Genomic DNA, 20998 nt, shown 5'->3' with positions numbered 1-20998 from the left:
ATGAATACTTCAGTGTAAAGTTGGCTATTACTGTAGACCACACCGTATCACATCTCACAAGGGTACGCTCAAGTTCAAGCAAGTTCAAGTCACCCCGGAGTTCAAGTTTCTGGTAACCGCACATACTTCTCGATAATTTATTCTGCAGAAGTTTGCGTGATAGAAAAGTGACTGCGGTTCAAAGATCGAGTAAGGCAGAGTAGCGGTAGCGGACTTTGACCTTCGTGTGCTGCTTCTTCCACCGCTCATTTCAGCTAAATTATTGAGCTGCAATTCAACACAACGACCGAGAGACAAATTACCGTGCGAAATGGTAGTTGTGTGGCCGAGTCAATGCACGAAATTTGAAGCCAAACATGTTGGCAAGGTACCTATGCGTGGTTTGTGGAGAAAAGAGGGAGGAGAAACATATACAAGTTTCTGTTACTTGTTATCGGTCAATCTGATAAAAATTGAGAAACCCCTGCAAAATGACATTATGGGGAACGCATTGCGGAGGTAAATTTTAAGAATGTTGACGTCAACCCACTACTATAGGGCATAACCCTCAATATGAGAGCAGGATGTAACATTTACAAACTATACCAAAGAAAGTGTGTTGTCAAATCGGTTTGAGAAACCTGTGCGTGAACTCTGACTTCTCATTTCCAAACATGGAAAACATGCATGGTTTCATAATATAAATATTTGAAAATCTATTCACAATTACGTGTAAAGGGCTAATAGACAATTATTATTGTACCGTATATAAAAAATATTCACAATGATTATCAGTTATAAAATATGGAAAATAATAATTATGAAAGTAGGAAAATACTTGAAAAATAGATAAAAATACCAGAATAATAGATTAAAATCAGAATACCTAGTCTTAACATAATCTCCCATTTTCGAGGGAGTTCTTAGATAAATGGTCAAAACGCATTGATACGCATTCCATAGGTAGAGATGCTTTGAAACGTGTCCGAATGAGACAAAAAATGTAAAAGTACCAATTCGAAAGTGCAAGCTCTTTGTAAAATTAAGATACGCTATGTAGGCCGATTTCTTAGGCACAATGGCTGATTGTAACTGTTCATAAACGACAAAAATACATAAGGAGAAAACATAATTTTATGAAGTACACTACTAGGTACATTTGGCAGTTTTATGAATATCGAATAACTGAAACAAGTTCATTGAGCAGTCATTGAATCCATCAACTAGAGCAATAAAAAAATCCTCTAGGAATTCGATGAGTGATATTTTTAGAACAAAAACTTTTCGTCTATTTTGATAATAATAACCTGTATTCAATCAGAAATAATCTTCACCAATATAATTTATGACGAAAGAGTCAAGGTTTATCGATTTTTCGATCTAATTTTACACATTTGTATGCAAATTGTGACATCCCGTTGAAAGTGAAATAGCGTAATTGCTATCGGTTCATGAATAGATTGATTACTTAAATCCCATTACTGGAACTAGAAATAGACTTTCATTCATTTTGAGAGCCGTGTTTTGCTTTGTGGTGAAAATCTATAAATAGAAAAATAACGAGTTAAAAACAACAAACCAATATCGATTATAATTGGTGAGTTTATTTTGTACAGAAGGTTGAGTGTAATGACATGAACGGCTCAATTCGCTCATTATTGAGGACTAACTGTCATTCATCTAAATCAGTCATATGAGGCTATTGATCACAAATAATTCATCATCATCCTCACCATCATCAGCAGCAGCAAAAACTAATATTCGTGTATGTAAATAACATCATCGCCAGTTCTTGTCCCAAAATAACAATGACGATTACATGGGTGATAGGTGATATAAATAAGAAACATATTTATATTTATGCTCATTTTATTATTTATCACCAAAAGATTTATTGCTTTTATGAAGAAATTCATCAGTCAGCAGAGGAATTTTCATTATGCATACAATATATTAATTATCTATAATACTCAATATCATTTTATTATTTTTAAGGCTTGTGAAAGAATTATACTATCATATTCTATGAATACTTGTCATTCTAAATCAATTAGCAATATTCAATTCCTTGAGACTTAGTAAATGAAGCTTTATAATCTTCAAAAAGTTACCTATTCATGAAGTTTTCAAATGCTCAACAACAGAATTGACTTCAGCTTGATTCACGTCAAAATAAATAATTTTATAATATTTATAAATAAGATTAAATAATTAAAAAAGGTGACAGTGATATAATATATATTTTTTAATAAATAAAATTGCCTAAGAACATAATACAGTATGTTTAAAATACCTTTATAGAATTTATAACATTTTCTGTGGATATATTTAAAACGAAACAATTGAACGGACAAGATAAATAACATTGGATGAGTATGAGTCTAGTTAGATTTAAAGGGCAAGAGATTTGAAAGTAATTGAAAGAAATGTTGTACGGATACTTACCACCACCACTTTTGTGAAGTTTCTGGTTGAGTGGTAACCAACGTCATTGATTCGTCATTGTTAACTATCAACTAGAAGACGGAGTTCGACAATACCTAGTTCCGAATTGAGTCCCACAACGGTTGAACGCCGATAATATCGAAGTCGAAAAATCGATGATTGTCCTGTCAATTTATAGAGAAAATCGCGGACACAGTCTTTAGAAACGTTGCGGAAAGTTTGCTTGCTGGGTGTTGGCAGAGGTGAAGATGATGTTCTGCTGGGTCACGTGATGGAAGTCCTGTTGGGGCGGCTGCGTCATAGCGGGGCCCCCCTGGTTGACGGCGTGTGGCGGCCCTGCCAGGTGCATACGCTTCGCCGCCCCCGGCCCGTGGTTGTGGTTGTTCTGGTCCGACTGGCCGCCTTGACCTCCCTACAAACATCATCACATTCTAATTGATATTGTGCTGACACAACACAACAAATAAGAAATCCAACTTCAATTTTTACTTACATTAGTCGAGTTTTCTTTAATTCAAGTTTTGTATAGAATGAATGTATTTTGCAAACTTGAAGTAAATAATAAATAAATAAATAAATTTTATTGTCATAAACCAACATTGGTAATTGACAAAGTCACACAGTAAACAAAATCTAGAACACAAAATCAAAATATAGAACACAAAATACATTCATTCAGGTACTATCAAAAAATTCGTTCAAACAATAAAACGGTCTTCCAACAAGCCAATTAAATAGTAATTTCTTGAAATGAACAATGTTAGCACAACATTTGATCTCTGTAGGTAACTTATTATAGATTCTTAGTCCTATGCTGTCATAATGCTTCATGCTTGTGGAGAGACGTTGATATGGTATGTCAATTTGATGTTTATATCTTGTATCATGAGCATGAATTTTGCATCTTGTCTTCAAATTAGGTAAGTTTTTCATTGTATAAATAGTTACATTGTAGATATACAAATTTATGACTGTCAATAGTTTAAGTTTCTTAAAAAGAGGTCGACAGTGGCTCAGATAGTCTGCACCAGACAAAACTCTGACTGCTTTTTTTGCAATAATAATACTTTGTTCATGTGGCTGCTATTCCCATATATTAAGATACCATAGGCAATTATGCTTTGAAAAAATGCAAAGTATGAGTTCCTGAGATATTGTTCTGGAACTAAAGTTTTCAATTGTCTCAGTAAATAAATAACTCTAGCTAGCCTACCAGTAATGAAATTTATGTGGGGTTCCCAAGTCAACTTGGGGTCAAACATTAATCCAAGGAATTTGATACTATTGCTGTTGTTTAGTGTGTGATCTCTCTGGCTAAATGTCAGAAACTGAGTTTTGTCTTCATTTAATTTGAAGCCATTCGCTCTGAACCATTTGGAAGCTTCTATTAACGTATTAGCTGTCATATTCTTTAGTGTGTGTGCATCTGAGTGAGAATGAAGAAAAGTGGTATCATCAGCGTACAACACAGTCTTACTATTGAGTGAGAGAGGGAGATCATTAATCATAATCACAAATAAGAGAGGTCCCAAAATTGATCCTTGGGGGACACCATACTTCACTCTGGCAAGATCTGATTTATTATTGCCCACACATACAACCTGTTTGCGTTCACTAAGGTAGGACCTAAAGAGACTGAGACTCTTCCCAGTGATTCCATAAAATGCCAATTTATTCAGCAGGATATTGTGTTCCACGCAGTCAAATGCCTTGCTCAGGTCACAGAATGCGGCCTGAGCAAAACACTTACTCTCAAATGATTCAATCACAAATTTCATCAGGGAATCAAAGGCGTCATTGGTAGATCTTCCCTTCACAAAACCAAATTGATGTTCTGATAACACTCTAATATTTATCAAATATTCGTATACCTGTATGTACATGACAATCTCTAGCACTTTTGAAAACACAGGCACTATCTGAATAGGTCTGAAGCTAGACGGTTCTTCTTTAGAACCTTTCTTATAAACCGGAACGACCTTGGACACTTTTAACACATTAGGAAAAATACCTTTTGAAATGCAGATGTTTATACATCGAGTCAGTGCTGGTACCACTGCACCTGCAATACTTTTAAGAAGGCAACTGGATAGGCCATAGAAATCCTCGCTTTTAGATGGCTTTAGATTATGAACCACTCTAGAGATAACTTCTTGAGTGACCTCATGAAAACTAAAAGTGCCATTATGCTCTTTATCAACACTTCCATTTAGCATTTCGATGGCTGATATGGATGGCTTCACTATCTTTTCATGAACATCATCAACCGACTGTATGAAATATTCATTCAAGATACTTGGCATTGGAGTAGTGAAATCTTGAACACTATTACTTGAAGATATCGTTTTGATTATTTGCCATGCTTTCCTGCAACTGTTATTCGAGGACTCTATAATTGAAACAATAGACTCTCTCTTGGCCTCATCTAATGATTTTTTGTAAAGTGCTCTACATCTTTGATATACAGTTTTAACAAGTTCGGTATTTACTTTTTTAAAGTTTTCATGAGAGATAGTCAATAAAATCTTCATCCTTCCAAGCTCAGGTGTATACCAGTCAGCCTTACGTTTGGTTCTCTTTCTATTCTTAACTAAGGATTTATTTTTCCTGCAGGTCATTTTGGGAATAGTCAGATTGAAATAATACAAAACTACATTTAGAAAGGATTCGAACATGACGCTGGCATCTGGCTTATCCAAGACAGCCTTCCAGTCTACCAAAGTCAGAGCCTGGTTAAATTGTAACATTTTATCGATAGTGACAGGTCTTGAAATAATTGTAACAAATTTGTTAATACTGGCCTTAATAGAACAATCTGGTACACATATCATCACACAGTCATGATCTGAATATGGGAATTCCATGACACTTGAAATTGTCGTATCAGGTTGAGTATTTGAAAAAACGTTATCAAGACATGCTTGATTTCTTGTAGGCAGAGTATTAAAAAGTCTAAGATTGAATTGTCTCAATAAATTTTTTAAATTATAAATGACAAGTTGACAAAGTTTACAAGAACAGAAACTTGAATTCACTATAGCAATGAAGGTGCTTCTTAACGTTCCATTAATTGGTAAAGCATTTTAATTTCCAACGTGTAAAATATGTGAGTTGGCTTTTGGTTTGCCAATCAAGGTCTTGTTTGGAATCACATAAATGCTTTTCAAATTTTCATCTCGAGGCTCATATCCGTTCAAGAAGCGATTGTTCAAGGCATCACTTACCTGAAGGGATCTTTATCTTGGGAATCAATTATAGGCTGTGTCAGTCCGGGCAGTTTGAGCCTTACATAATATTGTATTTTTCAAGATTAGGATCTTGTAAGGAAAGGTAGTGTTTTGATCAATCATTTTGTAAAGTTTTAGTTCATATATTTTGTTTAAGTCGGGAGTGGTTGCCATTCGAGACCTGGGTGCGGACCAGGGGACCAGGGATCTATAAGGTAGGATTTTAGAAAATAGGGTTTTTATACATCACGTTAATATTAATTACAATATTTTTATTTGAGCGGCCACAGAGCGCCTAGCGAGTAGGATACTTACAGTTCATTTTCTAATTTATCATACTTTAATATGTCATTAATACTTTTTCCAACGCGTGCTATTAAAATGTATTCAAGAACTACATTTAAATAATATATACATTTACACAAAAAACAATACATTCAAAGAAGCTTAGAACAAAAAGGAAAATTGATTTCTTTTACGTGTAAAAAGTCTACGTGGGTAGACAAATTGTTTTACTCACATTATTTTGGTTTTGTCTGGTTTTATCCGATTTATCATCCTGATCGTCGTCTGAAAGAAACTCTCTTTTTGGATATGGTATTGCACAGCCAGCAAAAACACTGTAAATGGACATGAGCAATTAGGAGACATTTTTGGTAGGAGAAATTCAAGAGCATAAATTATTTCAATGTTAAATTTGCGATCAGTTTCATCCGATCAATTTCTTTAGCCACTACTACCTACAGAAATGTTGCGTTACAGAGGACTGCAATAACATAACGAAAATATCTGAACATTCTAGAAGCATTGAAATCAATATTAACAAATAGAGAAGCACATTGCAAATAATTAGTTTACACAATCTCATAGAAATGAAAAGGAGCATGATTTTGCATTTTGTTGACATGCTGATTCGTATTTTGAATTTTTGTTCAATAATTATTATGAACTCATAAAAATATTGACCTACAACATCATTTTGAAATTTGTTCAATTGATATTATGAACTCAGGAAAATAGTGATCTACAACATGTCTCGACATGAAAGTATATTGTTAATAAATGAAAATTTACTTACTCTTGAGTGGGTAAAGGTTCTTCTTGAAAATACGAATCCTGCATTGCCTGCTCCGAAGTTATTCTCTTATTTGGATCCATTAGCAGTAATTTTTGAAGCTGAAAATTTGTTTCATATTAATTCAAAAATTGAATCTATATCGACTTAAAATTCGTGTAGAATAAAGTTCATAACTGCACGAATTTCACCAGAAGAGAATTTGGCAAAGGATTTTGGTAATTAGACGTAAGACTAAAATTGACAGACAAGAACTTACTAAACTGATTTGTCTTCTTTCAACAAGCAGAGTTGGAATAATTTTGTAATATTTTAAATCCCGTGAATACGTTGCACTAATGAGCACAACCAGTTGAATGGAATGAATATATCAGAGAAAAGAAGCAATATTATTGCATGTCAGTTCAGTCCATTAAAGCAGGCTTATTTATATTAATTTGCGCTTTTCAGTACTAATGTATTTTTTTCTGTTAGAATGCATATTTTCAATATTTTCATCAAATATTTTATGACCACGATTTGATGATATTAGATGCTGATGATAAAAGTTAGCACGTTTGATTCTTATTCAATCGCATATTTTGTTTTGGGATGACTTTATATCATTGAATTGGCAATAATTGGGGTACGGAAGAAATAATTAAGTTGCGTGATTTTATTTTTGCCTCGGAATATCCAAGTATGACTACTCTCCTATAGAAAATTATTATAGCTATAATGTTGGTTAGATGATTATTTGTACTTGACTGAATTTTTAATTTCTGGTGCGTAAGGAAGACTATTCATTTCTTAAGTTTTTTACACCAATTGAAAACGTTTTTTCCTTCCAACACAATAAAACTCTTGAAACATTTCATCAGACGTGACAGAATTGTTTTAGACAATTATAAGAGTGATAAATAATTACTAAAATGGATTATTCTAAAATTCGTCATACCAAATGGAACGCTTTGCTGTCTGATTTGATTTTATGACGCTCCATATACTTCACCAAGGCGCAACTTGAATAGCTAAAACAAAACATCAGAATAACAATAGATAATGATAACAGAATGTGTTAACAAACACAATCAATGCCTCATTTCAAATTGATAAAAATATTCATGTTGAATAAACTAGAATATTTTTCATGAATGTTTGTTCATGAAAATTGTACGTTTTTAAATAAATTGGCCGACAAAACTGTATCTGTAACACTACGATGGAATTACTGTAATTATATCATCTTTTTACTCTTTCTTTTGTTTCAGATAATTGAGACATATTTATTCAACAACCAAGAATCTCAACTTAATATTTTATGCTACAAAGACTAGATATTCACAGTAGTTGAATATACTTTTAATAGTGATGATAATTCACGACTCTTGAATGGAAATATATTAAATTAATTAAGTCATACGAAGTCAAAATAAACCAATATTTGATGTTATGTTTGAAGATATTTGACTTCAGTACTTATTGTAAATCAGTGAAATAAGTGTGAATCAGTAATAGGTAAATCAGTGACTTCAGTAAATATGATTTATACAGAGTGTTTCCAAACTTCCTACCAATATTCTGGGGCATTGATCCTGAGTATAAAACATGTCGGAATATCACTTTCAAACTGTCCGAAAGTCCTTAGTTGCTCACACAGCCGCCATTTTGTTTTTTCAACTTGATATTTTTTTTCTAAATAATGGTTGAATATGTGAAACTTTGCACAATCATTTATGAAAACTAGACAGATCTATTTTCATTTATGTTTTATTTATATTTTTTTGTAGCTCTGACTAGTTGTCATAAATGATTGTGCAAAGTTACACTTTCGTATATTCAACCATTATTTAGAAAAAAATATATAAAGTGAAAAAACAAAATGGCGGCTGTGTGAGCAACTAAGGACTTCCGGACAGTTTGAAAGTGATATTCAGACATGTTTTGTACCCAGTAACAATGCCCTAGAATATTGGTAGGGTGTTCGGAAATAGCCAAATAGGTTGATGAATCAACAAAAATATATTATTTGATAATTTTACCATAGAGAAAATATAGCATAAAAAGATATCCCATGGGGTGGGGCGTTTATGTTCCAAATTTCACTCTTAACTCAAGCCAATGGTCTGGCCTAATAGTTCTTTTTCGTGAAGCTACGTGACGCTGGCAGTCTCTCATACTGTGCCATCCTTACACTCTCCCCTGGTCAAAATAGTTATAATAAACAGTAATCGGCAGTAATCGGCTTCAGTTAACAAAAATCGGCTTGAAATTTGGAACATATCAAACTATACCAATGGATATTATGCTATTATTTCTCTATGAGTTTACTTACTTGGATCTCTTGAAGTCTTTCAAAAGAGTCGGATGCTCAGGCATCTTCTTAATATCTTCCCAGTCTTTTTCTAAAGGAAAGCCCATTACGTTGAATATCCTGCAGAGGAAAATAAAAAGAAATCTATAATTTCTACACCTTACGGCCGGTCCAGACGCTCAAACTTATCGTAATATCTTAACCTATGACTAAAATCTAAATCGCAGGATAAAGAAGACAAACGAGATTATAGCAATTGTGATTTCACATTTTGAAATCAGAATCCAAATATTACATTACAATCACAATATTTCTCATCCATATCAACTTTCACAATTTAGGTATTGGTTGGAAGGTTGAAATAAGTAAATAAAATTGACAAGAAATAAATAAGAATATAAATATAAATCTCAGTATCCTTTTAAATTATTTTTTCACAACATGTTTTGTACATTGATGCCATTTTCAAGTCAAAAAAGCATCAATGTTCGAAACATGTTGTGAAAAAATCATTTAGAAGAATACTGAGATTTATATTTTTATTTATTTTAAAAGTAGTCCTAAAGAAAAAAGACAATAAAATTGACAAGTTTTAGCGTCTCGACCAAACTTCAAATAATTAAATCAAACTAATTTCAATTACAGAAACCAATCAATTTACAAGTCATGCATATTAAATTGAAGCATTTAAATTCATTGATGACTATTGATAATAATAAGCATAATATTTTCAAAAAATTAGAAGGAGAAATTTGGTTTATTACATTCTGAAGGTCATTATCATGGGTATTGGAATTCACAGTCCAGATCATGCATGAATTACTATAATCATTTAAGAACATGACTTGAAACACAACATGATTCTATACCAGAAACTTCAGAGAGAATTCGAATAGGAATTATAATAGCTACTAAAATAACTTGAACTTCAAGAAAAATCCGTATAAAGACAGAGTCCAATATTTCGTGGAATATTATAAATATTTAAAGTTTAAAATATTGACAAATAAATAATAATTACCTATCAAGTTGATCGTGATGATATGGGTTACTAGTTTTAATATCTTCTTGTCTACAGTGGAATATAGGTTCTGAAGTTAATAACTCAGCAAAAATACATCCTATCGCCCAGATATCTGGAAAAACAATGTTAAACGTTACAACATTTTTTTAAACCTAAAAAAAAACAAATTTACCTAATTAATTCAAACACTGACACTTTACAGTTTACAATTGAGAGTAAAAAATTCTAGTATTCTGTTGTATGTGTACAAAATGAAAAACATTTCTTTGCATTGACGAAAATACATTAATCAATACGATTATAAAATTAATTGACAATAGAACTTATTTTTCTAGTCAAATCAGAGTAGATTTCAAAACATAGCAAAATTCCGAACTCAGCCAATAATAAAATAATTTACTCCAGAAAACCGGCAATTTTCCTCTATATTTATCACAAACATCCAAGACCACAGAAAAGAAACAAGAGTACCAAATGGAAGTAACAGTCGAACATCTCAAAATTCACTTAATTAACTTTTATCAATATAATAATATGAATGCAGTCTATTCTTGGAAGTGCGAACAGAACGAGTAAGTCGCGGTTGAAGTCATTGATATCTAGAAGGTTTATAGCGAGCTGAAATATACTTATCGACCTGACGTTCTGTTCGTACCCTACCCTAAGTGTTGGGGCATTAATAAGACAAATCACTTATCTGATAATATGACAATTGTTTCTAGTCTTAAGCATCTTAAAAAAAACTTCTTCAACAATAAATTCAAAGAAAAATACAAAATAATCTTACAGCTAAAGATTAAGAGGAGACACAAAAACTGACCACTTTGAGCCCGGTTTCTAAGACACTTATTGGATCTAATAAACCTTCAAACCTATAGATTCTACGGTGAATTGGATTTAATAAGAGTTGTATAATAAGGACTTGTGAGTATAAGAAAGTACAATAAAAATGTGGAACGAAAAGTCGAAGATTTGGAAATTGTCTAAATGTACTTTTGCGAATGTGTGTACTGACCTATAGCTTTAGTATAGTGCCTAGCACCGAGTAGAAGTTCGGGCGCCCGATACCAGAAGGTGACGACGACCGGGTCGAGGTCAGCCAGCGGCTTCAGTGGCGCGTTGAACAGTCGAGCAAAGCCCATGTCGGCGATTTTCACTCTACCTCGCTCAGGGCCTTCACCCATTACCAAAATATTAGCAGGTTTCTGAAACACCACATCAACATATTTCCTCGTCAAACGAAAGAGTACGACAGTACCAAAATACATCAATAAGGAAATAGAAAATCAATCTATCAAGTTTGCTAAATCAAAGAAATACTAGAATACTAAATCCCGGTAGCACGAGAGCCTATAACATTTAATTGTGATTGACCCTCTGATTAATAAATCCTTCAGCTTCTATCATTGGTTTTCGTGGCATTAGTTTCGTTGGATGACGTCATTAAATCACGGTTCAATTTTCGTGCAGATTGACGTTCGTGCAGACGGGAGTATAAAATACTAATTGATAGAAAAATACTATTATACTACAACATACTAATGTATAGAGAAAATAGAATGAATAGCTCTGGTTTATTGATAGCCCACTCAGTGAATTTCAAATTATTGTTTTCTGAAGTTCATTGTAGCTACAGATTCAAGAAATGAGAATTTGCATTTGTTCAAATTCAAATGAATACAACATAATGGTAGATAGATAGATAGATAAAGAATTTATTGTTCACTTCAAAACAATACAAAATAAGATCAAATCAAATACAACATCATTCATTACCAATCAATACAATAGTTCAAAATAATCCAAAATTCTTAGGCATAGCCGAAGCCTTCAGCCGAAGTTGATAGTTATTTATCTATATTTCATCCTTATCTTCTAATTTTTGTTAAAGTTCTCACAGTACAGAGTGAAACAAGCAACACAATTTCATGCGATAGCACTCAATAAACATGATAAGGCAACTGGGAAGTTAGCACTAATATGTCAGTCACTCATAGCACAGTGTTGTCCGTAGATGCTTAAATACTTTACTTATCCAATTCTTATTATTTGAGAAACCTGAATAATCATTATTATAGAGATATCAATTAAACATAGATACAAAGTAAATTCTTTTTGCTTATTAATTAAACCTACAAATAATTCTTCATGAAATGAATTAGTACAATGATAATTGAACTCATTTTAACAATAAATCATTTTCAATAATAAACCCATGCAATCACACATGTGCAGAGCTAGCCCAGAGCAAGCCCACCAAACATAGCATATCAACCAAGGAATACATAAATATCGAGGTGTAACACCGGTTCCACCAAGAAGTGAAGAGATAACATAACTTCACAACATTTTGATCCATTTCTTATGGATTTATATCTTCATTAATCCAAGAACTGTTGAGAACTATAAAGTTATTAAATTTACTTGATACCAATGAGTAAATAAATAACTTACCAAATCTCTATGTAGGACCCAATTAGAATGTAGATAGTGAATTCCGTCTAAAATTTGATACAACAATGACTTGACCATCCCTTTATGAACCAAAACTGGTTTTTTATTAGCTTTGGCTGCTCGATGAAATTTGATTATATGCTGAAAAACAGTATTACAATTTAATTATTAGGAGTACTTTATAGAATACTTTTTAATACTCTAGATAGCTTCTATCATACCCGCTATTAACATCTTTCTAAATTTTAGAGATTGGATAATCCCTTTCTAAATCATAATACACATTATTACACTCAATTCACTTTTATTCATAAATCAGCATTAATATTCTATGAATTAAGAAGTTGACTGATAAATTTATCAAGATTTTATACATTTAAATCCTACTGAGAGATACATTCTTATCTAATTTGCATACAACAATGACAAATTGACTTCTAATCGGTGAAAAAGACGATACAACTTGAACACTTGGCTTTTTTCAGAAGAATGAAACGACAGGTTCAACACAAAGACTATACAACATTATTTCAAAGAAGAGAAGTGACCGTAGTAGAGTGGATTATATTCTGGCTTTCTAATCCAGAGGCCCGGGCAAGATATTTTTCTCGGGCCACTCCCGTGTTTCGGATGGACACGTGGAAGCGTCAACCCCGGCTGCCTGAAAAGCAGTCGTAAGGTTATGTCAGAGGCCCTGAAATTGATCATTTGCGACCTGAAAACTCTGACATCAGACCTGAGCCAGCCAGGTCATTCGATATTATTATTATTTCACAGAAGAGTGGATGAACAAAAATAGAAACTTTTCAATGTGGCTCGACACATGACAGCTGGACTTTTTTAAAATGCACTTTGAATTAATAAAATCAATAATTAATTATGCCGTTGAACGTAAATATTCTTGAGTTGAACGATAATGCGAATGGTCGAATAAAACAGTAATTGAGTGCACCCAATATGCACTGTTATGCCCACATTGAAGTAGAGAATTAACAAGAAAATAGTAATTATTATTGTGTGCACTCAGTATACACTGTTATACCCACATTTTTTTCAACATTGAAATAGAGAATGAACAAGAAAATAAAAAAACAATTAATTACTCACCCATAAATCATGTTCAGCATAATCGAATAAGAGCCACACTTTTCTGTCGTTGTGAGACAAAAACACTCTTATCAAGTTTATCACATTCGGATGTTTCAATTCGCGTAAGAGCTGCAAAGGAGAAGTAGAAGAATAATAAAAATGACAATTGCCTCTCAACTATTAATATTAAATTAGAATGGAAACAGAACCCTTTGTGTTTTCTTGTTCTGGATGGTTTTATTTATTTAAAATTCAAGGAACAATGAAGTTATGTGAGGAGTATTAGAAATTTAATTTTAAATATATTGAAAAAAAATATTTTAGAAGAGTCTTTTTATTTTACTATGTTACCATAAACCTTCAATATCTTCGAAAATTGTATTGGAATTTAATATTCTCATTGTAGAAGAGGTTTTACGTTTCAACTTTGTAGATTATGAAATAAATCGCAAAATCTTACAGAACTTCACATTATATATCTACAGATAAATTCAAGAAGTAGCCCCAATGAGTATTGGTGAATTTCTTTTTAAAATAATGCCACTGATTTTCTAAACTTATAATTCTACTTACTGCAATTTCTCTGCATGCTGACATGGATAAGCCAGTGCCCTCGATTTGTTTCAATGCATAGTCTTTACTATCTGATCTGAAAGCAATGAAACAAATTGAAATTATTATGAAGAAATATACAAAATAGGAATTTTGATTAATTTTTCACAATAAAAGTAGAATCAATATAGTATCCATAAAAACCACCAAAAATGAAGTTATAAAAAGAAATTCAGCATTCTGCCATGTTTATTCAGCTAATCCTCTGCAATCTACATTATATCTACAACCTACAATCTACATCTATGTCACTTATATCTTATGAAGTGAATAACACGATCACGTCTTTCAAACACAAAACTGTAAGGCCAGGGACACACGAACGGTTTTTTGCCGGGTGAAGTGCAAAGTACACAGGAAGGCATGGAGAAGGACACACTTCGCCGGGCCGGCAAAAAACCGGACCCGGCGAGAAAATCAGTTGTCGGAACAGCCGGCTATTCTCTACTTCGCCAGGCCGGCTGTTTCGCCGGTCAGCAGGTTGGAGGGCACTGTACATATGGAGATGAACACACGGTTCGGCCGGCCCTGCCACTACATCTACTCTTCACCACTTCTCTACTCCACCTCTCTTCTTTAGTCATTCGTAGTTCACCCCTCAAAGTGGTTGTGCGTGAATTGTTCAGTGTCCAGAGTTCTTTAAAAACTTCCAAGTGTAATTTTGAATAAAAATTAATTATGCCAATAAAAATTAAGAAAATATAAAAAAATGCTGGTAAAAAAACTCATTTTCATATATAATTATTTGTTGAGATCGCAATAAACAACTGACATAATGTTATGTTACTGATTTATGAAAAGTTTCATAAGGGTGGTATTTTGTTAGGTAGGCCTCTTGAGGTGGTCAAAAGTAGTTAAAATACATTAGCCTCTCACATTTATTTATTGTGAGATCTCAAAAAATTGGGAGTTACAATTATTATATGTTTATGTATGTTATGTTCATTATACAGGGTGTTCACAAACTCCCTACCCATACTCTTGGGCATTGTTCCTGGGTAACAAACATATCTGATCATATCATATTTAAATTGTCCAAAAGTATTCAGTTTGTTTTGTGAATTTGAAAAATTGTCATAATTTTTGGTAGCTTTGTCTAGTTGTTATAAATGATTGTGCAAAGTTTCAATTTCGTATGTTCACCCATTATTTAGAAAAAAAATAATGAGTGAAAAAAGCAAATGACCGCTATGTGAGTAAATGAAGAATTGCGGACAATTTAAATATGATATTTGGATATGTTTGTTACCCAGGAACAATGCCCTAGAGTATTATTGGTAGGGACCTCGTAAACACTCTGTATGATCTGTAACATTCAACATATCAATGCATTTTATTGTAAAATGTACATGTTTTGTGAAATTTGACTTTTCAAGTTTTTAAATAGCCGCGATTTTGAAAATTTATACGTAAAATCCGCCAAAGTTTCATCATTGCATCTCAAACCGTTTAGTCATAAGAGAACGTAAGAGCTATGAGAAAACGTAAGAGTAACTGCCAGCATCTCTTGTGGAGCAATACAATTTCTCATGCTGGTATTTTGTCTTAGTATTTTCATTCAATCTTAAAGAAAAGCTCTTCAAATGTGGTGACCGACATCCGAAAATAATTAAAAAATTTATTATCATCACTCCTAAGTTGGACAAATAGAGAATAAAATGTTCTATGAAGCTGTCTTTTCTCTAGAATTGAATGAATCCAAACACTTCGGCTCCGTTTCCTCTTTTTTCTGTGGTGGAGCAAACATAGGACAGCCAATAATTGGCTGAATCTGGTATTCAACCGTCGCCAGACCCGGTGAAACAGCCGGTCCGGCAGTTTTGCCGTGTCGTGTGTCCCTGGCCTAAACCTTTTAACATTTTTCAGACGATTCAAAGCGGGAAATCCTCTTACTGCAGAGCAGTTGGTGACTGCTTAGAAAAATATTCTAAGAGCTACTTCAAGATTTGAGAAAGTAAACTTCAATTTATGTTCTATAATTTATTCAAACACGTGATGGATTCCACTAAGTTCTTCTTGATCTCCATACATTTTGAAGTGCAGACATTCATTTTCAAATTCACTTCTTATGTCATTAGGATAGGAGGCATGAAGTTTGTTCGAAGCTTGTGGTATGGCATCTTTCTGTGATTCTTTTTGAACAAGAGCAGAGAGTATGGTATTTAAATCTTATTAGTTGAATTTTCAAAAGAGATATCAGCTTATAATTCTGGTGTTTCTTAGACTATTTACATTTTACATTTCCGGTAGCCTGTATTATAATATTATTTACATGTTCTGTCACATGTATTTTTGAAAATATTGTGTCAGATATTTTAATGGGTATTTTGATTCTCTAAATTATCTTCATCATCTCTTATTTGCGCCGTCAAAAATTTGGCGCCCTGGGCAAATCCCCAGTCTGTCCATTTATAGCCCGGGGCATGACTTGTAGGATCGATGCCGTCATGTCATGATTAAAATAAAATAAAAACCTAAAAAAACACGAGTTTTATTGATCATGATGGCAGTGATAAAGTTCAAATCAAAAATTATTCATCATACAAGGCCTTGCTCTTTGACATAATGCCACTTTAGCCTGACAACATTTGAGATTGAGACAGGTCATCATTCACAAATTCGTGGACATCGTAATAAGCCCTGGTTTTAGGAAATGGTCACAACTCTTGGAACACGCTGAGGTCAAACTGCTTGACCCCTGCAGTCAGTCTGTTAATGAAGCGTAGTGCTAAACTCCTATAGCATACCCGCAAACTCTGGAGGCGCACCCTAAGAACGTCAAACAGCTCTCGATCCCTAGTGTTGTGGTGGTATCAGTCCAGGTCAACAAATTTTGTTGATTCTTCTTGACGCACATGAGGCAGAGGGAGAAGTGGCTGATTACAGTTAGAATTCCCAGCCTAGTAACAAAGATAACCGGACTTATGCCCTTTTGGGAGAAGCTTGTGTAATGTAAAAAAGACATTTCTTTCGAATGAAATGTCTCCCAGACTCCCTTGTCGGTAGGCATGGTCTAATCGTGACCACTATTTGTATACCAAGCTGTTTGATCACCTTCCGAGAAAAATGAAAAGTCAAACAACAGAAATAACAAATTGTTGTCTTATTATAATAACTACATAGTAATGAATGCGGATGTATTCCTTCTTTTGGAATACGGTAGACTATAAGAGAAAATACAAGCTTCTCAAACGTCAGGTTGGATATTTAAATAAAACTGTTTAGCGTTCTAAATTACTAGGCCTAGTTCTGACCTTCTGATAAAAATTGACAAAAACCGACGAGTTCTGAACAGAAGAAAAAAATTTGTCAACTTCAAAAAATAAATAACTTTCTAATGAAAATATGATTTGTGGTAAATTAAAAATTTATAGAATAATTCCTAATTTATCCAAATACATTAAATTTAAAATAATAAAAGAAAAGGCTTTTAGGTTAGATCACTAGTTATCAAGATTTCATTACTATCATGACATTGGATAATTGTAAATTTTATACATTCGCACTTTATTTATTAGCTATTAAATTTTTTAATGAAACCTACCCATCTTTTCTTCTTGCTTTATAAACATGTCCATACGTTCCCCGGCCAACTTTGCAACCTTCATAATCAAACAAATCTTCTACTTTAGCTCTTTCATTGGCTGTTTTAACTTTAAATTCGTAGTCCATCATGAATGAAGCTGTGATGTTGTCAGAAACAATAATAATGATAAAATTATACTTAACATATATTTTTTACTTAATTCACAAAATTCTACATTCGAAAACAAAACAATCACCCCCTCACACAAACACAAAACACAAGACAAAACACAACACAACACAACATGACAAGAAAGCGACACGACAGAAAGCGATTGACATGACACGCACGCACAAGCAACGCAACAAGGAGACCACTTCTCAAAGCAACAGAAATGAGAAAATTAAAATTGCTCGAACTGAGTACAATACCAGTAGTGTACCAAAAATTAGTGCAATGGCTAACTGAGAAATTACTGAGTGAGTCTGAAATACTCCCCATGAGTACAGAAAAAAAAGAATAAATTCTTTTCTTACTTACTTACTTCTTACTTCTGATGTCTTCCTCACGGTCCTGGGATCGGGGAATCGTCAATGGATTTGGTCTCCTCTGTCAGAGTCGTCAAGGTGTATAGAGTATCCTGCACTATACTCTAAGGTGGTGGTACGTATGCTCCTCAATAAATTCGGTCACTGCATAGTACGGTCTTGCAATGAGGTATTTTTTCAGCTTTCTGTGGAATGTTGTCCGTGAATCCCTCAAAGTCTTTAGGCTGTCCGGTGGATAGTTGAAGAAATGTGAGCCTGCATAGGTAGGTATGTTCTTGAATTTGCTCAGCCTGTGTTGCGGAAGGTCAATGTTCAGCTTGCTTCTTGTGTTATGAGTGTGTTGGCTATTTCTGAGATTCGGGCTTGAGTCTACTTACTTACTTACTTTTACTTCTTATGTCTTCTCCGCAGTCTGCTTGACCGGGGAATCGTCTTTTTCGTCCCATCGTGGGGGTGTCGGTGTTCACTTTTATTTAAGGTGTGAGAAGGTGTGGTCATCAATGAATTCTGCAATGCTATAGTATGGTCTGTCCATCAGGTATTGTTTTAGTCTTCTTGTGAAGGTGTTGTCATTCACTAGGGATTTTATGTTGCCAGGAAGCAGGTTAAACAGGTATGCCCCCGAATAGGCCGGAGATCTACTATACTTCTTAAGTCGATGCTGGGGGAGGCTTATGTCATCCACGTTGCGTGTTCTATAACTGTGCTTATCTCGTCTTAAAGCCGGACTTTGGTTTACCACTAGGATGATGGATTCCAGGATGTATATTGAGATCACTGTGAGGATACCTGTCTGCTTGAAGAGTGGTTTACAGTGTTCTATGTAGTTTTCTCTTAGTAGGATTCGCACTGCCATTTTTTGTATCCTTAATATTCTCTCGAGATTTCCCTGTGCTGATGATCCCCATGCGACGATGCCATATCTCAGGTGTGACATAAATAATGAGTGATATGCGATTAGTGCTGTCCTCTCATCAGCAATATTTCTGATTCTGCGGATGACATATGTAGCAGAGGAGAGTTTTTTACACAAATAGTCCGTGTGTTGCCTCCAGGTCAGATGGTTGTCGATAATTACACCAAGGAACTTTGTGCTTTCCACTGTTTTTATATTACTGTTTTGTGGTTCATCCTGGGTTTGGTTTGTTGGGGTGAAGTTCATGTGTACTGTTTTTTCATTATTTATGGCCAGTTTCATTCTATTGCAGATTGAGGTAGCTTCAGTAAGAGTTGATTCAACTATATTGTTTCGATTAATGATGAGTTTACTATGTGCAACAGTGGGTTTCTAATTTCGTCCTCACAGTACCTTAGAATTTTCCCTGTAATTTCGTCATGACCTGAGGAGTTGTTTGGTTTTAGTCTCATAAGAATCTTGGTTAATTCTGTGTGAGTAACTGCATCAAAGTGGTCGAATATTTGAGCATTCTCTGTCAATTCCAGATTATTGGGAGTATTATTATGTCCATTCAGTTCTTTTATTGGCTGCATGAAGCCAGCGTTCAAGATGTTGCAAATTTGATAGGGATCTGTAATTTTTTGATCTCGCACAGTTAGGTAGAGGTTCTCATTTCTGACATTTTTGGATTTTTTTCTTTCCTCATTTATCGTTCTCCACAAGACTTTATAAACTGGAAAATATCATATTTGAATTCACCCAGGGCATCTATCCCGAGCCAACATGCCCCATCAGGAAGAAAGCTGAAGAGGACACAATTCGCCTGTTAAATGACGCTGAATCCACTGAGAGAATTACTGGAGAGAATAACCGGAACAACACAGATTTACATTGCTCACCCGTCCACACAAGTTTTACCGGAAAAAATCCCTGCCCATCAGCTAATACGAAAGGTGTTTTAACAAAAAATAAAATCCAGACAAACAAAGGACAAACCGACCCCAAGACATACACCAAACATGATACACCTGATGCAAAAACAGGAGAGAGGGTACCATTAACACAGCCTGACGATAACTCACAGCTGTCTGAGAAGCAGAAGAGTGATGCACCACTGATAATAGGAGACTCTTTGCTGAAACATGCAACTAGTATTATACAGAAAAATAGTGAACAGGACATAAATATAGAGGTCATCCCAGGTGGAAAAATCCAGGATGTCAGCAGGGTTCTAAAAAACAAATCCAATTTGCCAACTAAGGTAGTATTAAACATAGGCTCAAATAACTTACTTGGGTCAAAACCCCAAATCATGTGATGAGACCTCTATGGCTCACCATAGAAGCAAACAACAAGCGTTTTCCACATATAAAATGGTATGTATCATCCATCCCACTGCGTGAGGACATAAATGAGAGATTTATACAGGAAACCAACAAGGCACTGAAATTTATGTGCTGGCAGCTGAACGCTACTTATATAGACAACACTCAGCACCTCACTAAAAATCACCTAAATTGGGATGGAGTTCACCTTAACATAGAAGGATCTACGATTCTGGCCAAAAGATTGATGGGCGCACTTGATGTTGGAGAGGTGGCGGAGGGCGGCACACGGCACCCAAACTACGAGACAGCCTCACCCCCTCATCCATAGTCTATGGCAAGAGTTAAGGCAACCCTATGGTTTCTTTCCTCAGTGTCATGAGTATGAAGGTCTAAAGCTGGGCTTACACACTCAAGCCATTTGCGCAAACTGGCTTGCGCAAGCCAAATTTGCGCAAACGAGCGAAATAAAATTCTTCTGTTCACACGCTCAGTTCAGTTCA

General features: G+C 34.3%; 1 protein-coding gene across 1 annotated transcript; it reads right to left on the bottom strand.

The window, feature by feature from the left end:
- Window positions 1-1897: 1897 nt before the first annotated feature.
- Window positions 1898-18077, bottom strand: LOC111059292 (cyclin-dependent kinase 8). The gene is made up of 11 exons (XM_039432870.1): window positions 17743-18077; window positions 14160-14235; window positions 13605-13715; window positions 12498-12638; window positions 11059-11248; window positions 10041-10155; window positions 9041-9139; window positions 7664-7736; window positions 6730-6827; window positions 6172-6271; window positions 1898-2836 (listed from the first exon to the last, which is right to left on the bottom strand). Exons 1-11 carry the CDS (start codon window positions 17871-17873, stop codon window positions 2624-2626), a joined length of 1347 nt encoding a protein of 448 aa, XP_039288804.1. The 5' UTR covers window positions 17874-18077; the 3' UTR covers window positions 1898-2623.
- Window positions 18078-20998: the final 2921 nt, after the last annotated feature.

This window comes from Nilaparvata lugens, chromosome 7 (assembly GCF_014356525.2).
Source record: "Nilaparvata lugens isolate BPH chromosome 7, ASM1435652v1, whole genome shotgun sequence".
Lineage (NCBI taxonomy): Eukaryota > Metazoa > Arthropoda > Insecta > Hemiptera > Delphacidae > Nilaparvata > Nilaparvata lugens.
The sequence above is the reverse complement of the archived record's forward strand: the minus strand, read 5'-3'. Positions and strand labels throughout refer to the sequence as shown.

Bases quoted from the DNA above. Each gene is read 5' to 3' on its own strand.
- LOC111059292 (XM_039432870.1), bottom strand. From the start codon at position 17,873: ATGATGGACTACGAATTTAAAGTTAAAACAGCCAATGAAAGAGCTAAA. The intron at 11,249-12,497 runs GTAAGTTATTTA...GTGGTGTTTCAG, and splicing joins GGGTCCTACATAGAGATTTG to AAACCTGCTAATATTTTGGT. The intron at 2,837-6,171 runs GTGAGTAAAACA...TGATGTTTGTAG, and splicing joins CCAGACAAAACCAAAATAAT to GGAGGTCAAGGCGGCCAGTC.